At 44.8% G+C, this 19,951-nt stretch overlaps 1 protein-coding gene across 1 annotated transcript in view; it reads right to left on the reverse strand.

The window, feature by feature from the left end:
* RHOJ (ras homolog family member J) overlaps positions 1 to 19,951 on the reverse strand; it is a 61,625-nt gene that overhangs the window by 10,875 nt on the left and 30,799 nt on the right. Inside the window, exon 2 of the mRNA XM_054634839.2 lies at positions 4,782 to 4,840. Coding sequence (XP_054490814.1) covers positions 4,782 to 4,840 — 59 coding nt within the window. The remainder of the gene's footprint in view (positions 1 to 4,781; positions 4,841 to 19,951) is intronic.

Below are 19,951 nucleotides of genomic sequence, written 5' to 3' on the forward strand. Positions count from 1 at the left end.
TGCTATGTCATGGGCTGGCTTTGATAGCTGAGTTTCAGGGAAGAATTTAGGTCTGTTTTCAGGCTTGAGAAGCTGAGAGCAAGCAGAGGTTTTGCAAGCAATGTGAAAGGGATAGCCTGGCTCTTTCTGACAGTGGGAGCATTTGTAGCTGTGTCTGGTGGGTACTGTTCAATGAAACCTCCTAAAAAACTTCAGTGCAATGAAACAGATGCTTTTTAGAGAGGATACATCTGCTCCAAAGGCTTTTTTTAGGGGTTTCAGAATTAACAAAAGGGAAAGGAACACAAAGTTGGAGTGTGGGAAACAATAATACATGCTGCTGTCAAGCCTGACTGCAATGTAGATCTGCAGTTTATGGTTTCTGCATTCTGGACAAGTCTCAAATCTCTGCAGTCTGGTTGCTTTTGGTTATAACTGTGTGAAAACTCAGCTGGTGTGATTTGCTTTGCAGATACAGACTAGTTAATAAAAGAAAATAAGGTTAATAAAAGGGGGAAAAAAGACACCTGGGTGCTGTTTCTCAGACTTGAGAACATTTATTTAGGCAGGGAAAACCCACATTAGGGGCAGGAACAGTGCAAGCTGCTGCCTGTCCTGCAGGAGAAGGTGATGCAGGACTGGATCAGTGTGTGTCAGAGTAGATGATGTTTTAGTGCAGCCTTACTTCTGCCTTGCTTTGATTGGGTCAGCTAATGAGAGGACTTAATTGTGAAGTGAGACTGGCAAATCACCTTTCTGAAGTCTCTTTTTCACTGACTATACAGTAATAAATTGACCCAGACTCCTTCTGGATCAACCCTACTTTCCAAAATATACCAATGAATTACTCAAAACCAGTTTGCACCAAGTGTTTCTAAAAAAATCCTCAAAAATTTAATTATTTATTCTGAAAGGAAGCATGAGCCCAAATTTAGCTCTGTGTCAGGAAATAAAAGTTTAAAAAAGCATCCTGAAACACAAACAAAATGTTTTGTTTTGTCTAACTGGATGTTTATTGTCCCAAACCCACTTTGACAGGAAGAATAAATTCTCATTTACTACCACCAGCCCTCACAGCCACAGTATTTGGGGTAAAACCAGAGTATTTTTCAAGTGGCATAACTGTGTCTTTACAGTGGCACAGAAAGATCTGAAGAAGGATTTACAGGAGGAGGTGTTTGGATGTATCACCTCCCAAGAAAGTGTATTAGGAACTGAAGTGGATTCAAGGAATTGCAGGAAAAAAACCCCTCAGAGATGCTTGTGGGGTTTGTGGGGTTTGTGCACCAGTGATGCAGCTCATGAAGAAGCAAAGTCAGTGACAGGAGATTTATCCAAGGCTCTGGAGGGGGCAGCCAGCTCCCAGCAGAGGTTAATAGAGACAAAGTGGATGCCAAGCTGATGGCATCAGAGGAGAAATTGCATTGTAGAGACAGTTTAATGTGGATGCTGTGGGTTAGGAAAGCCTGGCCTGATTACGGGACATTGTTTGAAGCCAGAACATTAAACCTGAGGTTGATTGTGGCGCAGCCACCGCGGGCTGATACCAGCAAAGAGCTTTCCTGTGCTTTTGGTTTAGCTCCCGAACCAGCCACGTGGTGGCAGCAAGCCTCAAGGAATCCTCGTCCAGGAGTTTTGGGAAGAAATTGGCTAAATATAGCCATTTTCAATATTCCAGACGTGCATATTTAGAGGGACTGGGACTTACTGTACCATTAAAACTACAGATTAAAACCATGAGCGCTCTGCTTGGCTGTGACAGCTCCAGGAGCCTGCGTTTAATTTCATTTTCCTTGTTCCTTCTGAGTCCCTAGAAGATCCTTTTTCAGGAAGAGCATTCCTGATTTGAGCTATCAGCACAGAGCATTATGTAAGTTGTAAGCAGGGACAGCCATGCATCTCATAGCTGAGGCCTCACCTCCCACCAGGGCACATGGGATTTTTCACAGACAGGTTAAAATACAAACATCATGGATAAGAGTTGATCTGGGCTCCTGTACATGAACAGGATCCTCCAGACCACATCAGACAAGGACCCCTTCTCTGTACCTGCTCTCCAGGAGAAGGCCTGATAGCTTTGTAACAAATAAAAATAAAATAAAATAAAATAAAATAAAATAAAATAAAATAAAATAAAATAAAATAAAATAAAATAAAATAAAATAAAACCTTGCCATGGACCTTTAGGAAAGACAGCCCTACTGGGTAATTTCTCCTTCAGAGATGGTCAATCTCACAAATAATGTAAAAAAGGGACTGAAGGTTTCCATGGGTATGGGGCCCATGCAGGGAGGGGTAGCAAGTGACAGTAATGTTTGGGAAGAGACTCGAGTCCTTGTGGGCTTGAGCTGTGGCTGATCAACAATTGATTTTTATTAATTTATTTATTTTCCCAGCTCATGCTTGCATCGTGCTGCCTGCTATTTAGGGAGCTCGAGGCTTCCCAGTTAACATTGCCTGGCCACTGGTTTGGTCTGGAAATGCCAGTGCCAGACCTGGCCCTGCTGAGTTATTTGCCTGTGACCGTCAGAGCCAAGATCAGTTGGTGCTCCTCCCTCCCCTCCACCTTGGCCATCAGCTCAACAGTGTTTGGGCCCCAAAAATGCAGCAGAATTGGCTTTTTTTTTTGTTTTTATGTTGTTGCTGTGCTGATCTCTTGTACACTCTGCTAAAGCATTTTGCACCTGAGTCCAGCCCAGCAAAAAGACCACAGTTTTTCCTCCTAGGACCATTTGTGCCAGGGATAGAGAAAGCCAGATACCTCAAATCTGGGGTCTCTGCCAGCTCTCCCTTCAGGCTGACAGAGGGTCCTGCTGCAGGAGTACATTTTTCAATTGTTATTTCATTAGCATATGTTTTATAGCATCACAGTGTCAAGGGCTATTTCTGGCTATGACTTCACACTGATGCCTTTGGAAAGCCACACAGCCCAAGGAGAAGGAGGGAGGAAACAACCCAGATGATCTGTTGTTATAACTGGAGCATGTGGGAAGCATCATCCCTCCAGCCTCCACGGGGACAATCCAGTCATCAAGGGCTGATTCACACTCTGGGCTCTGCCTGGAGAGCCACGTCCTCTGGAGCAGGGTCTGGAAGGGTCCTGGGCTTGGTGAGCTACAGAAAGGGTTTGGAGGCAGGTGGTGAACTGCCTAGTTTGAAGCAAAATGCTGAAGAATGGATGGAGGGGTGAGGCTTGTCAAAGAGACAGCTGAGTGTTCCTTCTGGCTCAGGAGGACAAATGAGAGGAGGTGTTGCTGCAGAAATGGGTGGCAGGTGGAACTGTCAGCCCTACAAAACAAGTAGGAATATTAAGGCACGGGGTGAAAGCTGACTGGGAACTGAATATAACTCCAGTCTGGCTTGCAAAGGCTTGCAGGGCTGATGGATCATGGCACAGGCTCTGAGCTCAGAGTTTCTGAACACAGAATAAAAGACTGAACAGGATTTGGACATGGGGCAAGGGCTTGGGTCATATTTTGGGATTGGCTTTTGGATCATCAGTTTTCACCATGTGGATAGGAAAGATGTGTGGTCTGTAAGGGCCACCAAAGCAGCTAAGACTGGTGCTGCCTACAGAAACATGATAAGAATAAAACTAAAGAAAGTGAAACCCAAAGCATCAAAGCCCCAGTTCTGCTGAGTGCAGGTTTTTCTGGAAGTGACAGTCTGTTCTGGTGTGGGTTTTTTGATCTCTCTGCACAGTGCTGCAAAGTATGTTCTTGCCTGAAGTGGCCTTTTGCAGACAGCAGGGTCTCCTTCTGCACTGTTTGTACCTTTCATAGCAGTTAGTCATGGCCAAAGCCAAGAAGAGCTCCTGGTGGAAGCAAAGCCCTGCATCCAGGGCTGCTGGAACCCAGAGGGAGTGAAGCAAGTTCCCAAATCTGCTTTCTCTCCTGCTGGCTTCAGTGTCAGCTGCGACTGGAGGAGCTGGTGGATGTGGGTTACAACATTCCCAGTCTGTGAGGAACCTGGGGCCTCCTCCCTCTGCTCTCAGCAGATGATTTTTTGCAAGGTTTCTGTGCAGGCTATGTCCCTTTCTTTATTTCGTCACTCACCGGCATTTGGAGTCAGGAGAGGGAAATTTCACCACAAAAAATGTGTTGCTCCCTGTACTTTCCTCTGCCTTTCTGCTGGCAGAGCAAAGCAGTGAGAAATAATTTCTTCTCCTCTCCAGGGGGTGAAATTATTCTGCAAGCTTTGAGTGCAATCACAGCATAGCAGAGTGTGGACAGTGGAAACAGCAGAAGAATTCTAAATGCAAGTAAGCATGGGAAACAGACTCTCTAGTAATGGACACCTTGTCCTGGGAGAAGAATGTTGGCATGTTGGGATGGATGGAAATCTGGCTGGGTTACCACTTGGAAAGTAAACAGCTGGTTACTGATAGACTGGTGCTGAATTACACCAGTTTTCTGATCTTGAAAAAGGGAATTATTCTATCTTCAATGCCACCATGTGGTAAAGGGAAGAAAACACTCACTACATAAAGCATGGTATTTGCAGTAGGAGGTGGATATATGGGGGGTTTCACAGCCTCATCAAACTTTATTTTTTTTTTTTTTTGATTAGGCAAAACACAATCTTAGGGATGAATGTATCTGTGTGTGTTTTACTGCTGAAACAGAATGAAAACAAAAGGGAGAAGGTCAGCAGTTCAACCATTCCAACTCAAACCTGATTGTTATTATTTGTGAAAAAACCCCAGCAAACTCCACAAACATTATGAACAACAAACCCCAGTGTATGACAGTAACAAACAAACCATGGGGAAGGAAAATGATAAATGTTTTGCAGTCCTTTACCTGCCCTGCAGTGTCATAAAGCCCCAGCAAGTGTTGTTGTCCTCCCACAGTCACGGTTACTGGAAGAGAGAAACAAGAAATGTTATTTATGCACAGGCCAGTGGCCTCATTTTGATGTGTTTTAATGCCAAAATGCCAACAGACACATTAGCAGGTGTCCTCCACTGGGCATCCTGAGCCCAGCACATCCATCCAACCCAAACTGAATCACAACAAAAGCAAATCCTTTATGCCAAGATCTCATTTCTGTACAAACAACCAAGGGTGATGAGCTGCACACACTGCTGCCATCAGGGTCCAGAGACAGGGGGACATTTGCCTGCCTCTGCAGCCACCAGCTGAAAATCCTGGACTTGAAAGCACAGGATTCCTGCTTCCCCACCATGGGCATTGGGGTGGGTTGGTCATGGATCATTGGGAGGGTTTTTTATTATTTTATTTCTTCCAGGCTGTGGAATGATGAACCATTCAGCAGTGGCTGGTGTTGGGTGGGTCTCACTGGAGGGGCAGCTGTCCTGGCCTGTGCCATCACAGGTAAAGTGGCAGTGTTTAGTACCTGGGGCGATGTGGTGGATGATTTGAAGGACAGGAAGGAAGAGGAGCTTGAATATTTTCAGGGATGTTGACCACATTCTGTGACAAATGAAGGAAAGCTTAGTTTGTTGATCACATCCAGCATATTTACTCCTTTAGCAGAAATCACGTTGAACTTCATTTTGAGCCCATTGAAAAATTTTGACATTGATAAAAATGTTTTCTCATTGCCTTTGGATGAACCCCATTATTAGTTGATTCCTGTAACCAGTGTTATTTCTTATAAAGGACATGATCTGGGTTAATGACATTTAGTTAACCAGTTAATCTGCTTAAATCATTACTACTCAACTGGAAAAAAAGGGGGGCAATCCAGTTCCACCCATTAGTCAACAGGAAGCCTTCAAACATTTTTCAGGAAGGTTGCTTAAAATAATTATATTGTTGCAGCATATGGACTATTAATTTTTTTAAACATGAGGACAAGTGGCAGAGCGTAGGAATGAACATAAAGCTTTGTCAGGAATGGGGGAAGAGGCTCAGACTGGTGCCTATCAGGTGATCACAACTTGCAATTAATGAGAGCTGGGAATGAGTAATAGTTATTTTGGACAATAAAAAAAAAGAGGCTTGAAAACATCATGCAGTATCTTGCTGATTTTTTTGTTTGTTTGGTGATAAAATTTGTAGTAGAAAAGCAGCTACAAATTTATGGAATTTAATAGCTCCTGCACTGGGGAACAATGTCCTGCTTGAAATCTCTTGGACTGAAAGTCTCTGCCAGTGTGACTGGACAGGCAGACTGTTCAGCAGCTTTATTTGCTTGCAGAGACACAGTAGTGTTGTCAGCACATAAAGAGAGCAAACCTGACATCCTGGCAGTACAAAGGCTCAGTGAGGACCAGACTTGCTGATGAGAGCAGGATGGGCTGCACTCACCCACTGCTGGGGCTGCCTTGGGGTGTGCACTGAAGAGGACGTGGAGAAGGGGAGGGAGCTCCCTCTCCTCATCTCAGCTCTGCACTGTGCAGCTCCCAGGGAACTCATGGACACTGGCCATGGATGCCCAAGGGTGGAAGAGCTTGGGGAAGAAGCACAAGAGTGGGGACATGGGCACCAACACAGACAGGAGACAGTCCAGATGCCCCATCCTCTTCCTCCAACCTGACTTGAATGAAATAATTTAAAATAATCCTCCCTGGCGCCGTGGCTTTCAGCTTGTGGTGTAGGGAATCCCAGAATGCCCAGCAGAGCTATGACTGTGTAAGTTATGGCAACACTCCTGCTTTTCTTAGCTGCCTTCTCAGAAGCAGTGGGGGTTACAGGTGTCAGTACAGCTCACCGGAGGCAGAGGGAAATTTGCCTTTTTTCCCCCCACTTGCAACCTTGGCAAGCCTCCAATCCACCCTTGTGCCAAGAAATGCAGGAGCCAGACCTGCTCTGGAGGTTTTACTCTGCTCAAGGACCAGCTGTGAAGATGTACCCTTCAGCTGAAGGCAATTTTCCAGCTGCAGTGCACAGCTGGCCATGGTGGTGTTTGGGAGGACATGGGTCTCTAGGGCTGCAAAGAGCAGTTGCACTGTCAGTCCTTGGTGGAATGTGCAGGGAGCCTGCAGAGCTCCTCCAGAGCAGGATGCTCTTAGGACAGCTGTGAGGCACATGGAGATGCAGATTGTGACCCTGTTCACAGGGGTCTTAGGACTTGACAAGGATCTGACTCCATGTTTCAGAAGGCTTGATTTATTATTTTATGATATATGTTATATTAAAACTATACTAAAAGAATAGAAGAAAAGATTTCATCAGAAGGCTGGCTAAGAATAGAATAGGAAAGAATGAGAACAAAGGCTTGTGACTTGGACTCTCTGTCCAAGCCAGCTGACTGTGATTGGCCATTAATTAGAAACAACCAACATGGGCCAATCAAAGATCCACCTGTTGCATTCCACAGCAGCAGATAACCATTGGTTACATTTTGTTCCTGAGGCCTCTCAGCTTCTGAGGAGGAAGAATCCTAAGGAAAGGATTTTTCATAAAAGATGTCAGTGACAGTGCAGATCAGCTTGAATCTGAAGAGCCATGTGCCACCCATCAGTGCTGACAGGGTTATCCAGCTCTGCCTCTCCTGCTGGCTCACCCAGAGCACAGCCAGACTGGGTTGGGTGCTGCTTGCAAAGACATCTTTAGTGCTTAAAAAACTTAAAAGCTGCACTGAAATTTACTCTGCTGTGAAGCTTTGCTGGCCCATCTCTTTCTTGGTGGCATCTGACTGAGAGAGCTGCACTGGCAAAAAGCCCTGGTGCAGATACAAATTGCTGCTGTGTTCCAGTAATTAATATGGTTTGGAGATAAGCTGTTTGGCTAGAGGATCAGTCCACCTCGAGTGTGCTGTGCTCTGCCAGAAGGATTTAACTCCTAGACCCTTATCTGTGCTTTGTGGTCCATGAAGTCACGGTGGATGTTTTGCAGCAGGTCTGTGGAGCCACACACTGAGCAGTGATTGATGGCTTGTGCAGTTCAGTTTGGCTCCTGGTCACCTCTGGGAAATGCTGAGGGGGAATAAAGAGATTGGTGGTGTCCTACCATTACTCTTCCCCCACACAAGGGATAAGAATTGCAAGGGCTCTTGGAAAAATACATCCTGAGTCTACCCAGCTTGCATATCACATTTAATTCTGCTTCTACATCTTGTCCCTTATGCGTCCTGCTGTGAATTTCTGCATGGCACCAGTCCTATATTTTTACTTTTTCTCTCTTTCTTTTTCTCTCTTTCTTTTTCTCTCTTTCTCTTCTTTTTACTTTTCCCCCCCTTTTTTCCCCTCCCCTGCTTTTTCTTTTGCCCATCAAACTTTATATTTTCTTTCTTCTTGTCTATTGTTCTAGCCTGTCTCATCATCAGAGGATATTCTTCCTGGGCCTATCACCTCTGAATTTGCAGCTACCACCCCACCAAAACTGCCTTGTTGGCTAAACCTCGAGTGTTGTCTTTGGATTCCTGGCTCTGAATGCAGTGGGGACCAAATGGCTCACACTGGCAAATCAAATGGTCCCTGGCTCTTGAAACAGTGATGTCCAGGTTAATGTATTGGTGCTAAAATTTCCACCACACTTTCAAGCAGGCAAAACAGATGTGAAAATAAATGGCTTTTGCCTGTGAAATAAATGGCTTTTGCCTGTGAAAACTTCATGGTGTTTTTATACCACGAGTTTATCAGTCTGCCTCTGTCAGGCAAAAGTCTATTCAGAGTATCCACTTGGTGGCTCATATTTATGAGCTGAGATTGCCCTGCTAGATTTGTAGGACTTACTTTTGGCTTTATTTCAGTTTACTCTTACTTACCCTGTTATTATCTTTTCCTGTTCTCTCCGTGGACAGGCCTATGGGAAGCCAATGAGGAATTCCTTCCCAGCCACTGGGGTAATGCAGGCTCCTTTATGGGATTGTGAACTCGACTTTATGAGCAGTCTTGGAGTAACAAGACAAATATGAACTCTCCTTGTCATTTACTGACTGTATTGATGTATTGATTAAGCACTGAAACGACCTGGACTTTAACACTGAGTGCAGTAGAGACTGCAGTAAAATGAGGCTGAATATTTGCACAGTCCTGGCCCTCCTTTCTCTCCAGTCTGGCTTGCACCAGATGATGCAGCAGGGCAGATGTTCCCCTCCCTTCACTAGGTGCTTTTAACCAAGTGCAGAATGTGTAAAACACTGCTTTAAATGCGATTTCTAGGTCATAAATTAGCTGGGTATTGCTTACTAGAGTTTGAATAACTATTTTGGGTCACTTCCAAGGCTTTGTTGCAGGTCTGTGTGTCTGGGGTTCTGCTAATGAACCTCAACACAGAGCTTGACCACCACAGCAGAAGGACAAGGTGTAGATGGGAATATTGTGTGGGATGGACCTGGTGTGCGGACCATGAACAGGTCTGAGCTGGGAGCTCTGTTTTTAAATTTGTGCTTAGTTTGTGTTTCTGTTTTCAATTTTCATTGATGTTCTCCACACCCAGATTGCCCCAGATCCACCTGTGAGTGGCCAATCTTTGCCAAATTCTTTTCCCATTGCACTTTGTTTGGGAACTTTTTGGGACTGAACTGCACCCGTGGAAGAGCCCTTCAGCCATACAGCAGCAATGTTCACTGCACTGACAGGAATGGGACATAAATTGTCTGCTGAACTCTCAGAACATCTTCAGTTTGATTAATGGAGCAAAGCAACACATAAATCTCTGTATGACACCGAGCTAGGATGCAATATCTCAGCCTCACTCAGCTGTGGCACTGGAGAGTGGATTTGCACATCAGGGAGAATTTTTCCATGCCAGTGAAGAGGTGCTTGCAGAACCCAAAGACTGTGAAACCCCCAGCCAGAATATACACAGTGTCTAATGTGACATCAGACAGGAAAAGTCACCTATTTATTCTAGTGCCTTCCTGCCAACAAATTAAGGTCCAGCTACCTCAGAGACAGAAGCCAGGAGCCTGTGAGCAAGCAGGGATGGTAGCACCTGCCTGGGTGGAAAGGCTTTCTCATGGTTTTGGGCAAATTAGATTGCTTGAAGCCTCAAACTTTCACAAGGGCCATCTTCAGCCCTAGGCAGCAAGCTCAGTGTTAACCTGTGCATTTGACTGTTCACTATGATTACATGTACCTGGTGCATGTTATTTAACACAGAATAATCAAAAAATGATAAAGTGATTTGGGTCAAAGGGACCTTAAGGACTGTGTAGCTCCTAGCCCCCTGCCATGGCAGGGATATCTGGCACTAGACCAGGTTACTCCATGCCCCATCCAGCCTGACCTTGAACACTCCCAGGATGGCCACCAGTACAAGAACAACTGCAGTTCTGGTTGACCTGCTGGCACTAGAAGTGCCCAAGTCTGTTTCTTTTTCATCTGGGAAAAAGGATAAAACCAGAACATGGGCAAAAGGACAGATCTTGGTCAGCAAGTTCCTTCTAAGGCACCTTTCAGGGTAATTTCTGTGATGTGAAGTTCCTGATACAGTGAATGTGGTCTGTTCTCCAGCAGCTGATGTCCCTGGGGATACTGACTGTGTGTTTGCTCACTGGGTAATATTTTTCCTTCCTTCCTAAATGCACTTTTGTGAAATCTCTTGTAATGAACTGGGAATTCCCCTCCACTCTACAGATGTCTTCTGCTCTCTGGAGCTTACACCAGACAGGACAGGAGTGTTCTGGTAGGAGTTTGAAGAAGAATGATTTCAAAAATCTGGTTTATAAATTGTCTTCTTTTTGTACTGCATAGCTCCTAAATAGGGGTCTCTGTGGCTGGAATTTGAGGATCCCTGTCCCAGCTAGGCATTGAAACTCAAAAACACCTCAAAGGCATTTAGATCAAAGATATTCAGATCTTTAATTCTCTTTGGTTCCCATAATGGTCAGGCATCTAAGTAACTGAGCTGGAACTACATATCCCAGGCTTTAAGAATTAGGAGCTTTGAATATTTCATCAGAAAACAAAGTGAAAGTGTGCAGTGCATTTTTATAGCACCTTCTAAGTGCCTCATGTACATTTCTGAATCCTGTTTTGGGTAATATTTTTCTTCAGAATATCTTTCTTTGGCTAATCCAGGTGGAGAAAATAAAACCTAGAGATTAGGTTTTACATACAATGCTATGATTTTTTTGGGTCACTGTCTGGGAAACAATTTCTGTTGCTGTGGGCCACCCTTCAGAAGAGGTTGCACTGCTGCAGCTGAAGCTGGGAATGCTCTGGAAACTGCAAATCGAGGCCCTGGGGATGCTACAATCCAGCAGCCACCAAAGGAAGACAGTCAAAAAAAAAAAGAGTAAAAGGACCTTAAGGACAGACATGCAGGCCAATCCATGGCAATCAGCCCAGCTGAGCCCTGTGGCTGGTTCCCACTTTAGCCAGAAGCCTCACTTGCAGTGCTGTCCTTGGAAATATCCCTTTTTGCCTTGGCTGAAAGGCAATCCTGCAATATTTTGTGGCCAACACACCCAGGGCAGGTAAGAGCTGGTGTTACAGGACCCTTGGCTCAGCAAGGGTTTGTGGCTCCAGCCTGGGCCTTTCTTCACTTCCATGCATAAGGGTCATCTCCAGGAGCTGGAGTGATTTGATGCTCAAGGAATGTTCTCCCACTCCCTCCTTCATGACAAACAAGATTTGACTACAGCCAAATCAATGTTCTACCCCAAACTTTCCCTGCAGCTTAGCCACATTATTCTAAAAAGCAAATCAAAAGCATGCTATTTTACCCTGTAATTGGCCAAAATACCCCACTTTGTATGTAAATTTTACTAAATGCTTTGAATTGCTCTTGGAATCATCTACCACCAGTCACACACAGACCTCTGAGAGCCAATGTTTTCCAAAAGAAGGGCTCTGAGTAAACCTCACCATTCCCTGTCACCTCATCAATGGATGAGATCTATGTTCTGCTGAGCAAATACTTCTGCCCATCTGATATTTACAATATCTGAAAAACATTTCCAGTCTGCTCCCTGTGGTGGGAGCACAGAGAGGCCTCCAGGGCTGGGATTCAACTGATTTCACTCCTGTAGCTCTTGGTCTAATGAGGTGGTGAGGAATTCACTGCTTTGTCTTTAGGCCACAGACATTTAGTGATTCTAAAGCCAGATAGGATTCATAGCATCATTTATTCTGCTCTAAATAGCTTATCTAGTGTCTTCCTACAAGGCATATTTTCTTGTTCTTGAATTATTATTGCAGCTGTTTTCCAAATATTTTGTTGAGCAGTTGCTGTGACCAGACAGTGTGGTCTAGCAATGGTTTCATTAATGATCTAGCCAGAGGTAACATGACTTTCCTATTCCTACCTGTCACCCCCCAATGGCTCATCTAAAGCTCTCATTGGTTGATTATCCTCATTATTTAATGAGTCTTGCTGTGCTTTATTCCTTTCTTAAGGCTAAAGTCCAGTCATTCTTGGCTTTTGTATTTGCAAGCCTTTTTATTACATTCTTTTTTCACTCTGTGGCTGAGTGGAAAATCTGGAGACTGTAACTCCAACACCCACTGAAGGCATCTCACAAAAAGGGAGGGGAACAGCCACGCTCCTGCAGTGCTCCCAGAGCATGGAAGTCAACTATAAAGGTTTTTTGGAAGTCAACATTAAAGGCTTTGGGAAGTCTGGGGTTGTCTGTGCAGTGACAAGCTTTTTCAAGAGAATGTTTCAGGTCAGAAAAATGATATCCAAACACTTCTCAATGTTCTCTTTCCAGACATCTCCCCACTGCCTCTAGGGACTGCTCTTCACCCTGGGCTCTTCTCTCTAAGGGGCACCACCTCCCCTCTTCCTTGTCCATACAGCTTTGAAGATTCCAGTGGAATCAGTGGGAAAATGCCCAATCCTGACTCCTGCTGCAGCCTCCTTGGGGAAGGAGGCTGGCACCCAGTGACAGTTCCATTGTCCCCTTCTGCAATAATTGCAACAGATTCATGGAGATGGTGCCATCCTAGAGGAGGATTCACAACCTGAGCTGTGCGGTATCTTTGGAACCTGAGAGAAAAAACAGTGCAGCTCTTCACAGCTGGGTATTTGCCACTCAGAGACAGCAAACAGAGGAGCTGTACCAGTCCACCAATCATTTTTAATCAAGCAGCTCTAAGGAAATATTCTAAATCTTTCAAAATGCACTGAGAAGTCGGACTTCAGCACTGGCCAGCATACATGACATGGAACACAAAAGCAGTGGAGGTTAATTAGGAAAATGAAACAGAATGAATTTGGTCCAGAAATGGATGAAAGAGAATGGAAATTCCCAAGGCTTTCAGAACAAGCACAACACTACATCTTGAGCCAGCTTCTGCTCAGTCTGGGACATTACTTATTTATAGGCAGCATGAATGAAGTTGATTTATCGGAATCATCGACCTCATTGTTTGTAAAATCAGCGCTGGAGGATTTCCCCTGTATCCCCATGAATTATTGCTGTGCTAATCAATCCTTGAACAAATTCAGCTCCACTGATAGCAGGGTCCAAGGAACCCTGGGGTCTCTGTTTGCAAGAGAACCGTGCCCAGTTTCTCCAGTAACACCGTGTGGAGGGAGCTCTTGGGACCTCAAGGTTGTGCAAAGCCCTGCTGGATGGAAAAGGCAAACATGATTACAGTCCTTGGGGAATTGAAGAGCAATTGACATTGTCTCCAAGAGGGTGTTTTGTTAGATTCCTGTTTGTCTTAAATGGAGGGCTGAGCACTGCCACAGGCTGGGAGGTGCTTCCTGAGTGTTTCGGCTCCCTGTGCACCATCAGCTGTCCTCATGGAAGGAAGTTCTGCTCCTGAGTTAGAAACCAATAATAACTGCCAGATAAATGTAGTAAATTTGTGGGAAAATAGGCTCTGATGTGTGAATTTCAATGGTAATCTAATTGAAGGTCTTTTTGCTCTTTATTGAAAGTTACAGAACTAAATCCAACCAAATGCAAGGCAGACTAACAACTGCAGCATTGAGCAATATAACTAGATAGAACCTGATCATGTTCTCTAAAAAATGTGATTGTTCCTAAACAATGAGGAATACTGGATATTATCTTAATCCTGATGGAGGGGAAATGCCTTTTCTGAGACCATGTGATTGTCTGTGACATTGAGATGAATGAAAGAACAAAATTTTGGCTACAACTGTAATGTAAACCTATTACAAAAGAAAAAAAAAGGCAACACATAGATTTTTAAAATACTTTAAGCTCTACTAAGTATTTTTGAAGTTTCCATTACTCTAGCACAACATTTAGGAAAATCAATTTTTTCAAAAATCTTGAAACCTAACAGTGAAGGATGTATTTGGAGACTCCTAACAGTGATGCTGAGATCATGGTAAACAGAGAAAGGAGTAGGAATTTTCCACCAAAGACAAAAAGTGGGAATGGAGGGAGAAAAATATAGGAATAAAGGGAGTTTTGGACTATTTTCCTGTCTCTTTTCTGCTGTTCATGTGAGGCAAAAGTCATGCCCCTAACTCAGCTGAGTGCTGGGGAAAAGAATATCCCCAAAGTTATGTCAGGCATCTGGTTATCAAGGGAACATGAGACTTGGAAAATAGCATCAGAATAAATGGGAGATTAGTGGCAAAATGAAACAAATTGCTGTGAAATGTATCCAGGCAATACACAGGGTGTTTCCCAGAGCATGGGAGGACAAGCCTCCCTGTGTGGCTGGGGGAATCAAGGCAGCTCATCTCTACACTTGCACTGTTCAAAGGTCAGGATAAGGGGATATTTTTCCCTGGAAAGGAGAGGAATGCAGCCTGCAGAGGCACTGCTGCCTCACAGTGCTGGCTCCTTGCTCTAGGTGTCTCCTTCTAAAGCCTGTGGTGATCTGCTCTGGTCTGGGTTAGATGGCAGTGGGAGCAGACAGTGCTGATGGAAAGGCACAGAAAGTCAGCTCTGCAGTAGGGGGGCTGTCCCCACTGTGGGCTGGACCTTCCAGTGATGGAGTGACTCTGTCCCAGTGACTTACACTGGCAGAAGGCCCTATCAACACTGGCAGAGTACTATGGCACATCCTACCCCCACCAGCTGTGATTCAGGGGGAAAAAATGGCTTTTCTGCTTACCAGCATCTTCAATAAAAAGTACAGATACCAAAGCTGGAAAGGAAGAAAAAAATTGCCTGGTATACAAGATGGGGACAAGAGTGTGTTTTCTGTAAGAACTTGATATTAGGGGAAATATGATTTTTAATATAATAGAGGAATGATTTATAATATAATAGAAGGATATAAACCAGGAGGCAACCACAGCTTGGCTGTTATCTGTGCAAAGAGCCTGGGACTCCTCTTCCTCATCCTCGGTGCCAGGTGAGCTGGGCAAGCCTGTCCTGAGCTAGCTGTGGTACCTAAAGCCAGGGTGTGTCTAGTGCCAGGCTGAGGTGTTTTGGGTGCTGTATTTGGGCACAGACCTGCAGGACATGTGTGTGTGTGTGTCCCAGGCACTGCCATGAGCACTTGAGCAAGACCTCTGCAGTCAGAGGCACTCCCTGGCTCAGCCAGCACAGCAGTGCCTCGGGCATCATTCCAGAGTTAGGGCAGCATCACTTAAAATAACTTAAAATAGCAACTGATGGCTCTGGGTAGTGGGACTTAAAATAGCATCTGATCCTCTGAGCTGTGAACTGGTGGGGCAGGGGCACATTTGGCACACTGAACTGAATCCAGCAGGCCCCAGGGTAATGCTGAGGTCAGTGTGGGAGCTCAGGAGCATCAGGTTTGCCCAAACTCCAGTGCTTCTGTAGCTGGCATTTTGCATGCCATCAGTCCTGTTTGGGGCAGGGGGAGGATTAAATGGTATTTTGTAACCCCTTCCCAACACCAGCCTCTGACACTTTGTCTGCATCTTGTTGAAGTCTGACCTTAATGCTGGTTTTTCCCCATGAGGTGTTGCTTGAGAGGCTTGAAAACAAAATATCTGTTCCTGAGCCTAAGGAGGACCAGGACAGAAACTCTGCTTTGCACTTCCCAGAAAAAGAATCAGGCCCATTGTCCTTTGCACCAGGAACAAGCCTCAGCTGCTATTTGCCCTGCAGCTTGCAGAGATTAGCCAAACATTTGGGCAGCAGCTCTAAGCCTGTATGGCTTGAGAAGCAGAAATGTTAAACACTGTGAACAAAAGTCTTGGAAATATTTAAACTTTCTGATAAGAAAATCTGGAGTTAGGAATTATTGTTTTTCTCTTGGCTGCCACCAAGGTTTTAAGTGCTGCTAATGCTTTCTCTGCACCCTGCTGAGGATCTTTCCACTCTCCTGTCCAGTGTGGCAGCCTGCAGACAATGGAGTGATTGTAATGTTGGAAAAGCAACAGATGGAGATGGATGAAATGGTCTTAAACCTCAGTGTGTTTTTGTGTGCCTTTCGTGAAAGGGAGAGGTGAGAGCAAACCTGAGCTCTGGATGCCCTTATCTTTGAAGTTTCATTATTTCATTATTTCCTTTATTTCAGCATGGTTGCACTCACAAGAAGCAGAGTGTGATATTCCATGATCTCAGGAGAGCAGTTTCTAGGGGTGATTTGGTGGCCCTTTCAGCACAGAACTGGGCCTTGCAGGCTCCTCTCAGGAGAGCAAGAGGCTGCAGGTTGGCTGCAGCCCAGGGTGTGCAGAGGAGCTGCTGAAGTGTCTGGTTGAGCTGAGGCCAGAGGATTTTTCATTTGAACAGAAAAAATAAATCCAAATTCCTCTGTAGAGCTGGAGAGGAATTTTCAGCTATAAAATGTGATTTCTACAGAATCTGAAGTTTCCATGGGAAGCTCTCACTTTCAACAGAGGAGTTCAGATGTTTCCACTGGGAGAAATGAGGTGAAATGGTGTGAACCAGCTGACCCTGATCTGAACTGCTCCCTCTGTTCCCTCTTAAACCTGAGCCAGTTTGAGCAAAGCTGTTTCCCTGACAATGACAGTGACTCCTGCACCTGAGCCAGTGACCCTGGATGGGAACACAGCCCCGAGGTGCCAGGGAGGCACCACGGGCACTGGGACAGCTGGTGGCTTTCTGGGAGGCAGAGCTGCAGCCTGCACTGAGAGCAGACACAAATATCCAGATCTGGTCCTCCAGCTGCCATGGAGTGCTCCACACAGAGGTGAAAACGAGCTTTAACACAGAGTCCAGATTTTTCAGGCTGTTGGAAATGCATTAAACTGCTGGCATGGATAAGCACAATCCTCACCTTGATTTAAAAGTTTTGAAGTAAAATGGTTGAGTATTTTTCAGCAGATCCATTTACTTACTTCTTTTTTTTTTATTTGCAGGAAGTTTGTTCTTATGAAAATGTTATAATTTCAAACCTTTCATCCACATGTGCAAAGAAAATGAATTCTGAAATGTGTAGCTTTTCCAAGTGACAGGAATTAGTGATGGGTTTCTGCTCTAACCAAAGCTCTTTAAACTTCTAACTCTCATGTTAGGATTAAATAATTTAACTGTTCTGTTAATCATTCCATGCTTGAATACAATTTCTGAATGAAATGTTTTAATTCAGCGGTATTTCCACGAATTTCTTGTACTGCCTGTTAGCTATAACTCCATTTAGAGTGTATTTACTCTTGAAAAGATTTATTAGGTTTAATTCACCTTCTCTGCTGCCTTGTGAACATCAGAGGCAGCTCTGCTGAGCTCAGACGAGTTACCTTTGCTTGGGAGAAACATCAATCATGTAGCTGCAAAACAAGTGAACTAATTTTGAGACAAGCAGTGTATATTTTCATGCAAATTGCTGTTAAAATGTTATGCATGCAATGGTCACTAGGTGCAGAGAGCAGAAACTTATGAAGAAATTATTATTTTTATAACATTTAATTTTTTGCCTTAGGTGAGAAAGGAACACAGTCAGAAAAATACAAGATAGCAGAAAATAGCTCAATTAAAATCAAAATATTAGCTTATATGAAATTTGGCATCTCTCCAAATTATTTTTTTAGCTGGCATAAATATTATTTATTTTATACCTAGCTTTATTTAAAGCTGTGTTTGCTTAAGGACTGACCGAAATACACAGCTCTTAACATTCTGAGAGAGTCTTAAACATCATGCCTGGTAATTTTTCTATTTCCCACTGCTCTCCTGAGAGCCCAACAATTCAGTCCCTCTTGTCTTCTGGAGCTTTAATCTATATTAGAAAACGTTGACACACTTCTTCAGCTCCATGAAAGTGCCACTAATGGGGATCCCATCTGACTTCAGAGGAAAAGGACTTTGAAGAAAAATCACAGAAAACTGCAAATAAAAGAGAAATGAATCAAGGTAGAAAATCCACAGCTACTTCCCCCAATTGATTACTAAGTATGATGTGAATTCTGCCTTTGATTTAAGTTGCTGCTTAGCACAGTGAATGGATTTTGAGCAGTGTATTTTACACAATGAGATACATGAAAAGTCTTGTTTTGAAGAGCAACATTGTTCTCCGTTTCTATTTTTGCAGAGGCAACACCTCGGATTATGACTCCATTGTATGAGGCCGGTGCAAACAGGCTGAGAGAGGCCCTGCAGAGCAAGCACCAACAATGGAGGTGGAGAGAGGAAATTTCCTGTTTCACAGTGAGGGAAGCAAGGTGCTCAGAGGGGACGTGGCTCCTCAGGCTGGTGCTGGGCAGCTGGGGGACAAAACCCTGAGCCTCAGTCTGTGGCTTCCACTCAGTACAGAGATTGGGTTTGAGTCTGTGCCTTCCACTCAATACAGAGATTGGGTTTGAGTCTGTGGCTTCCTCTCAGTACAGAGATTGGGTTTGAGTCTGTGCCTTCCACTCAATACAGAGATTGGGTTTGAGTCTGTGGCTTCCACTCAGTACAGAGATTGGGTTTGAGTCTGTGGCTTCCACTCAGTACAGAGATTGGGTTTGAGTCTGGCTTCCACTCAATACAGAGATTGGGTTTGAGTCTGTGGCTTCCACTCAGTACAGAGATTGGGTTTGAGTCTGGCTTCCACTCAGTACAGAGATTGGGTTTGAGTCTGTGGCTTCCACTCAATACAGAGATTGGGTTTGAGTCTGTGGCTTCCACTCAATACAGAGATTGGGTTTGAGTCTGTGGCTTCCACTCAATACAGAGATTGGGTTTGAGTCTGTGGCTTCCACTCAATACAGAGATTGGGTTTGAGTCTGTGGCTTCCACTCAGTACAGAGATTGGGTTTGAGTCTGTGGCTTCCTCTCAATACAGAGATGGGGTTTGGCCATCCTTACAGGCAGCACGTGCTGCTGAGTGATCACAGAATCACAGACCCAGCGGGGTTGGAAAAGGCCTCTGGGATGAGTGAGTCCAGCCTGTGACCAAACCGCACTGAGTTAACCAGGCCGTGGCACTGAGGGCAGCCTACCTGTACACACCTCCAGGGATGGTGACTCCAACTGCCCCCTGGACAGCCCATTCTAGTGTCTGATCACCCTTGCTGTGAAGAAATTCCTCTTGAGGTCCAACCCAAACCTCCCCTGGTGCAGTTTGAGGCCTTGTCCTCTTGTCTGGCTGCTTGGGAGAAGAATCTGACCCTCATTTGGCTACAGCCTCCTGTCAGGGAGTTGCAAAGCAATAAAGTCCCCCCTGAGCCTCCTCTTCTCCTGGCTAAACACCCCCACATCCCTCACAGAATTTGTGCTCCAGACCCTTCACCAGCTTCACTGCCCTTGTTTGAACCTGCTCCAGCACCTCAATGTCCTTCCCAAACTGAGGGGCCCAGAACTGGACACAGGACTGGATGTGTGGCCTCAGAGCCTGGCTGTTGATGAGCCTGACCTGCTCATCCCCACTCATCCCAGGTCACAGAATCACAGAATCACAGAATCATTAGGGCTGGAAAAGATCTCCAAGATCATCCAGTCCAGCCTTTTGTCCATCCCATCTCACACCAGATTGTGTGTCAGGATCCATGTCTACTTGTTTCTTTGCTCTGGCAGGTGTGTGGAGCAGCAGGGAACAGAGTGCATTGCCCACATGTGCTTTTGGAAAGTTAAAGTCCCTGCAATATTTTATTTGAGCTGTTTTCCCTGACAACATGATTAGAGTGGTGAAGCATCACTGCTGCTGGAAATTGATGTTGAGCACCAGCAAGGCACACGTTCCTCTCAGCCACAGCTGCCTGGCAGGGCTTGTTTCTCTGTAGTCACTGGGATGTGGCTGAGTTTTTAGGTATTCTGCAATTTT

This window comes from Agelaius phoeniceus, chromosome 6, assembly GCF_051311805.1.
Source record: "Agelaius phoeniceus isolate bAgePho1 chromosome 6, bAgePho1.hap1, whole genome shotgun sequence".
NCBI classification, from domain to species: Eukaryota; Metazoa; Chordata; class Aves; order Passeriformes; family Icteridae; genus Agelaius; species Agelaius phoeniceus.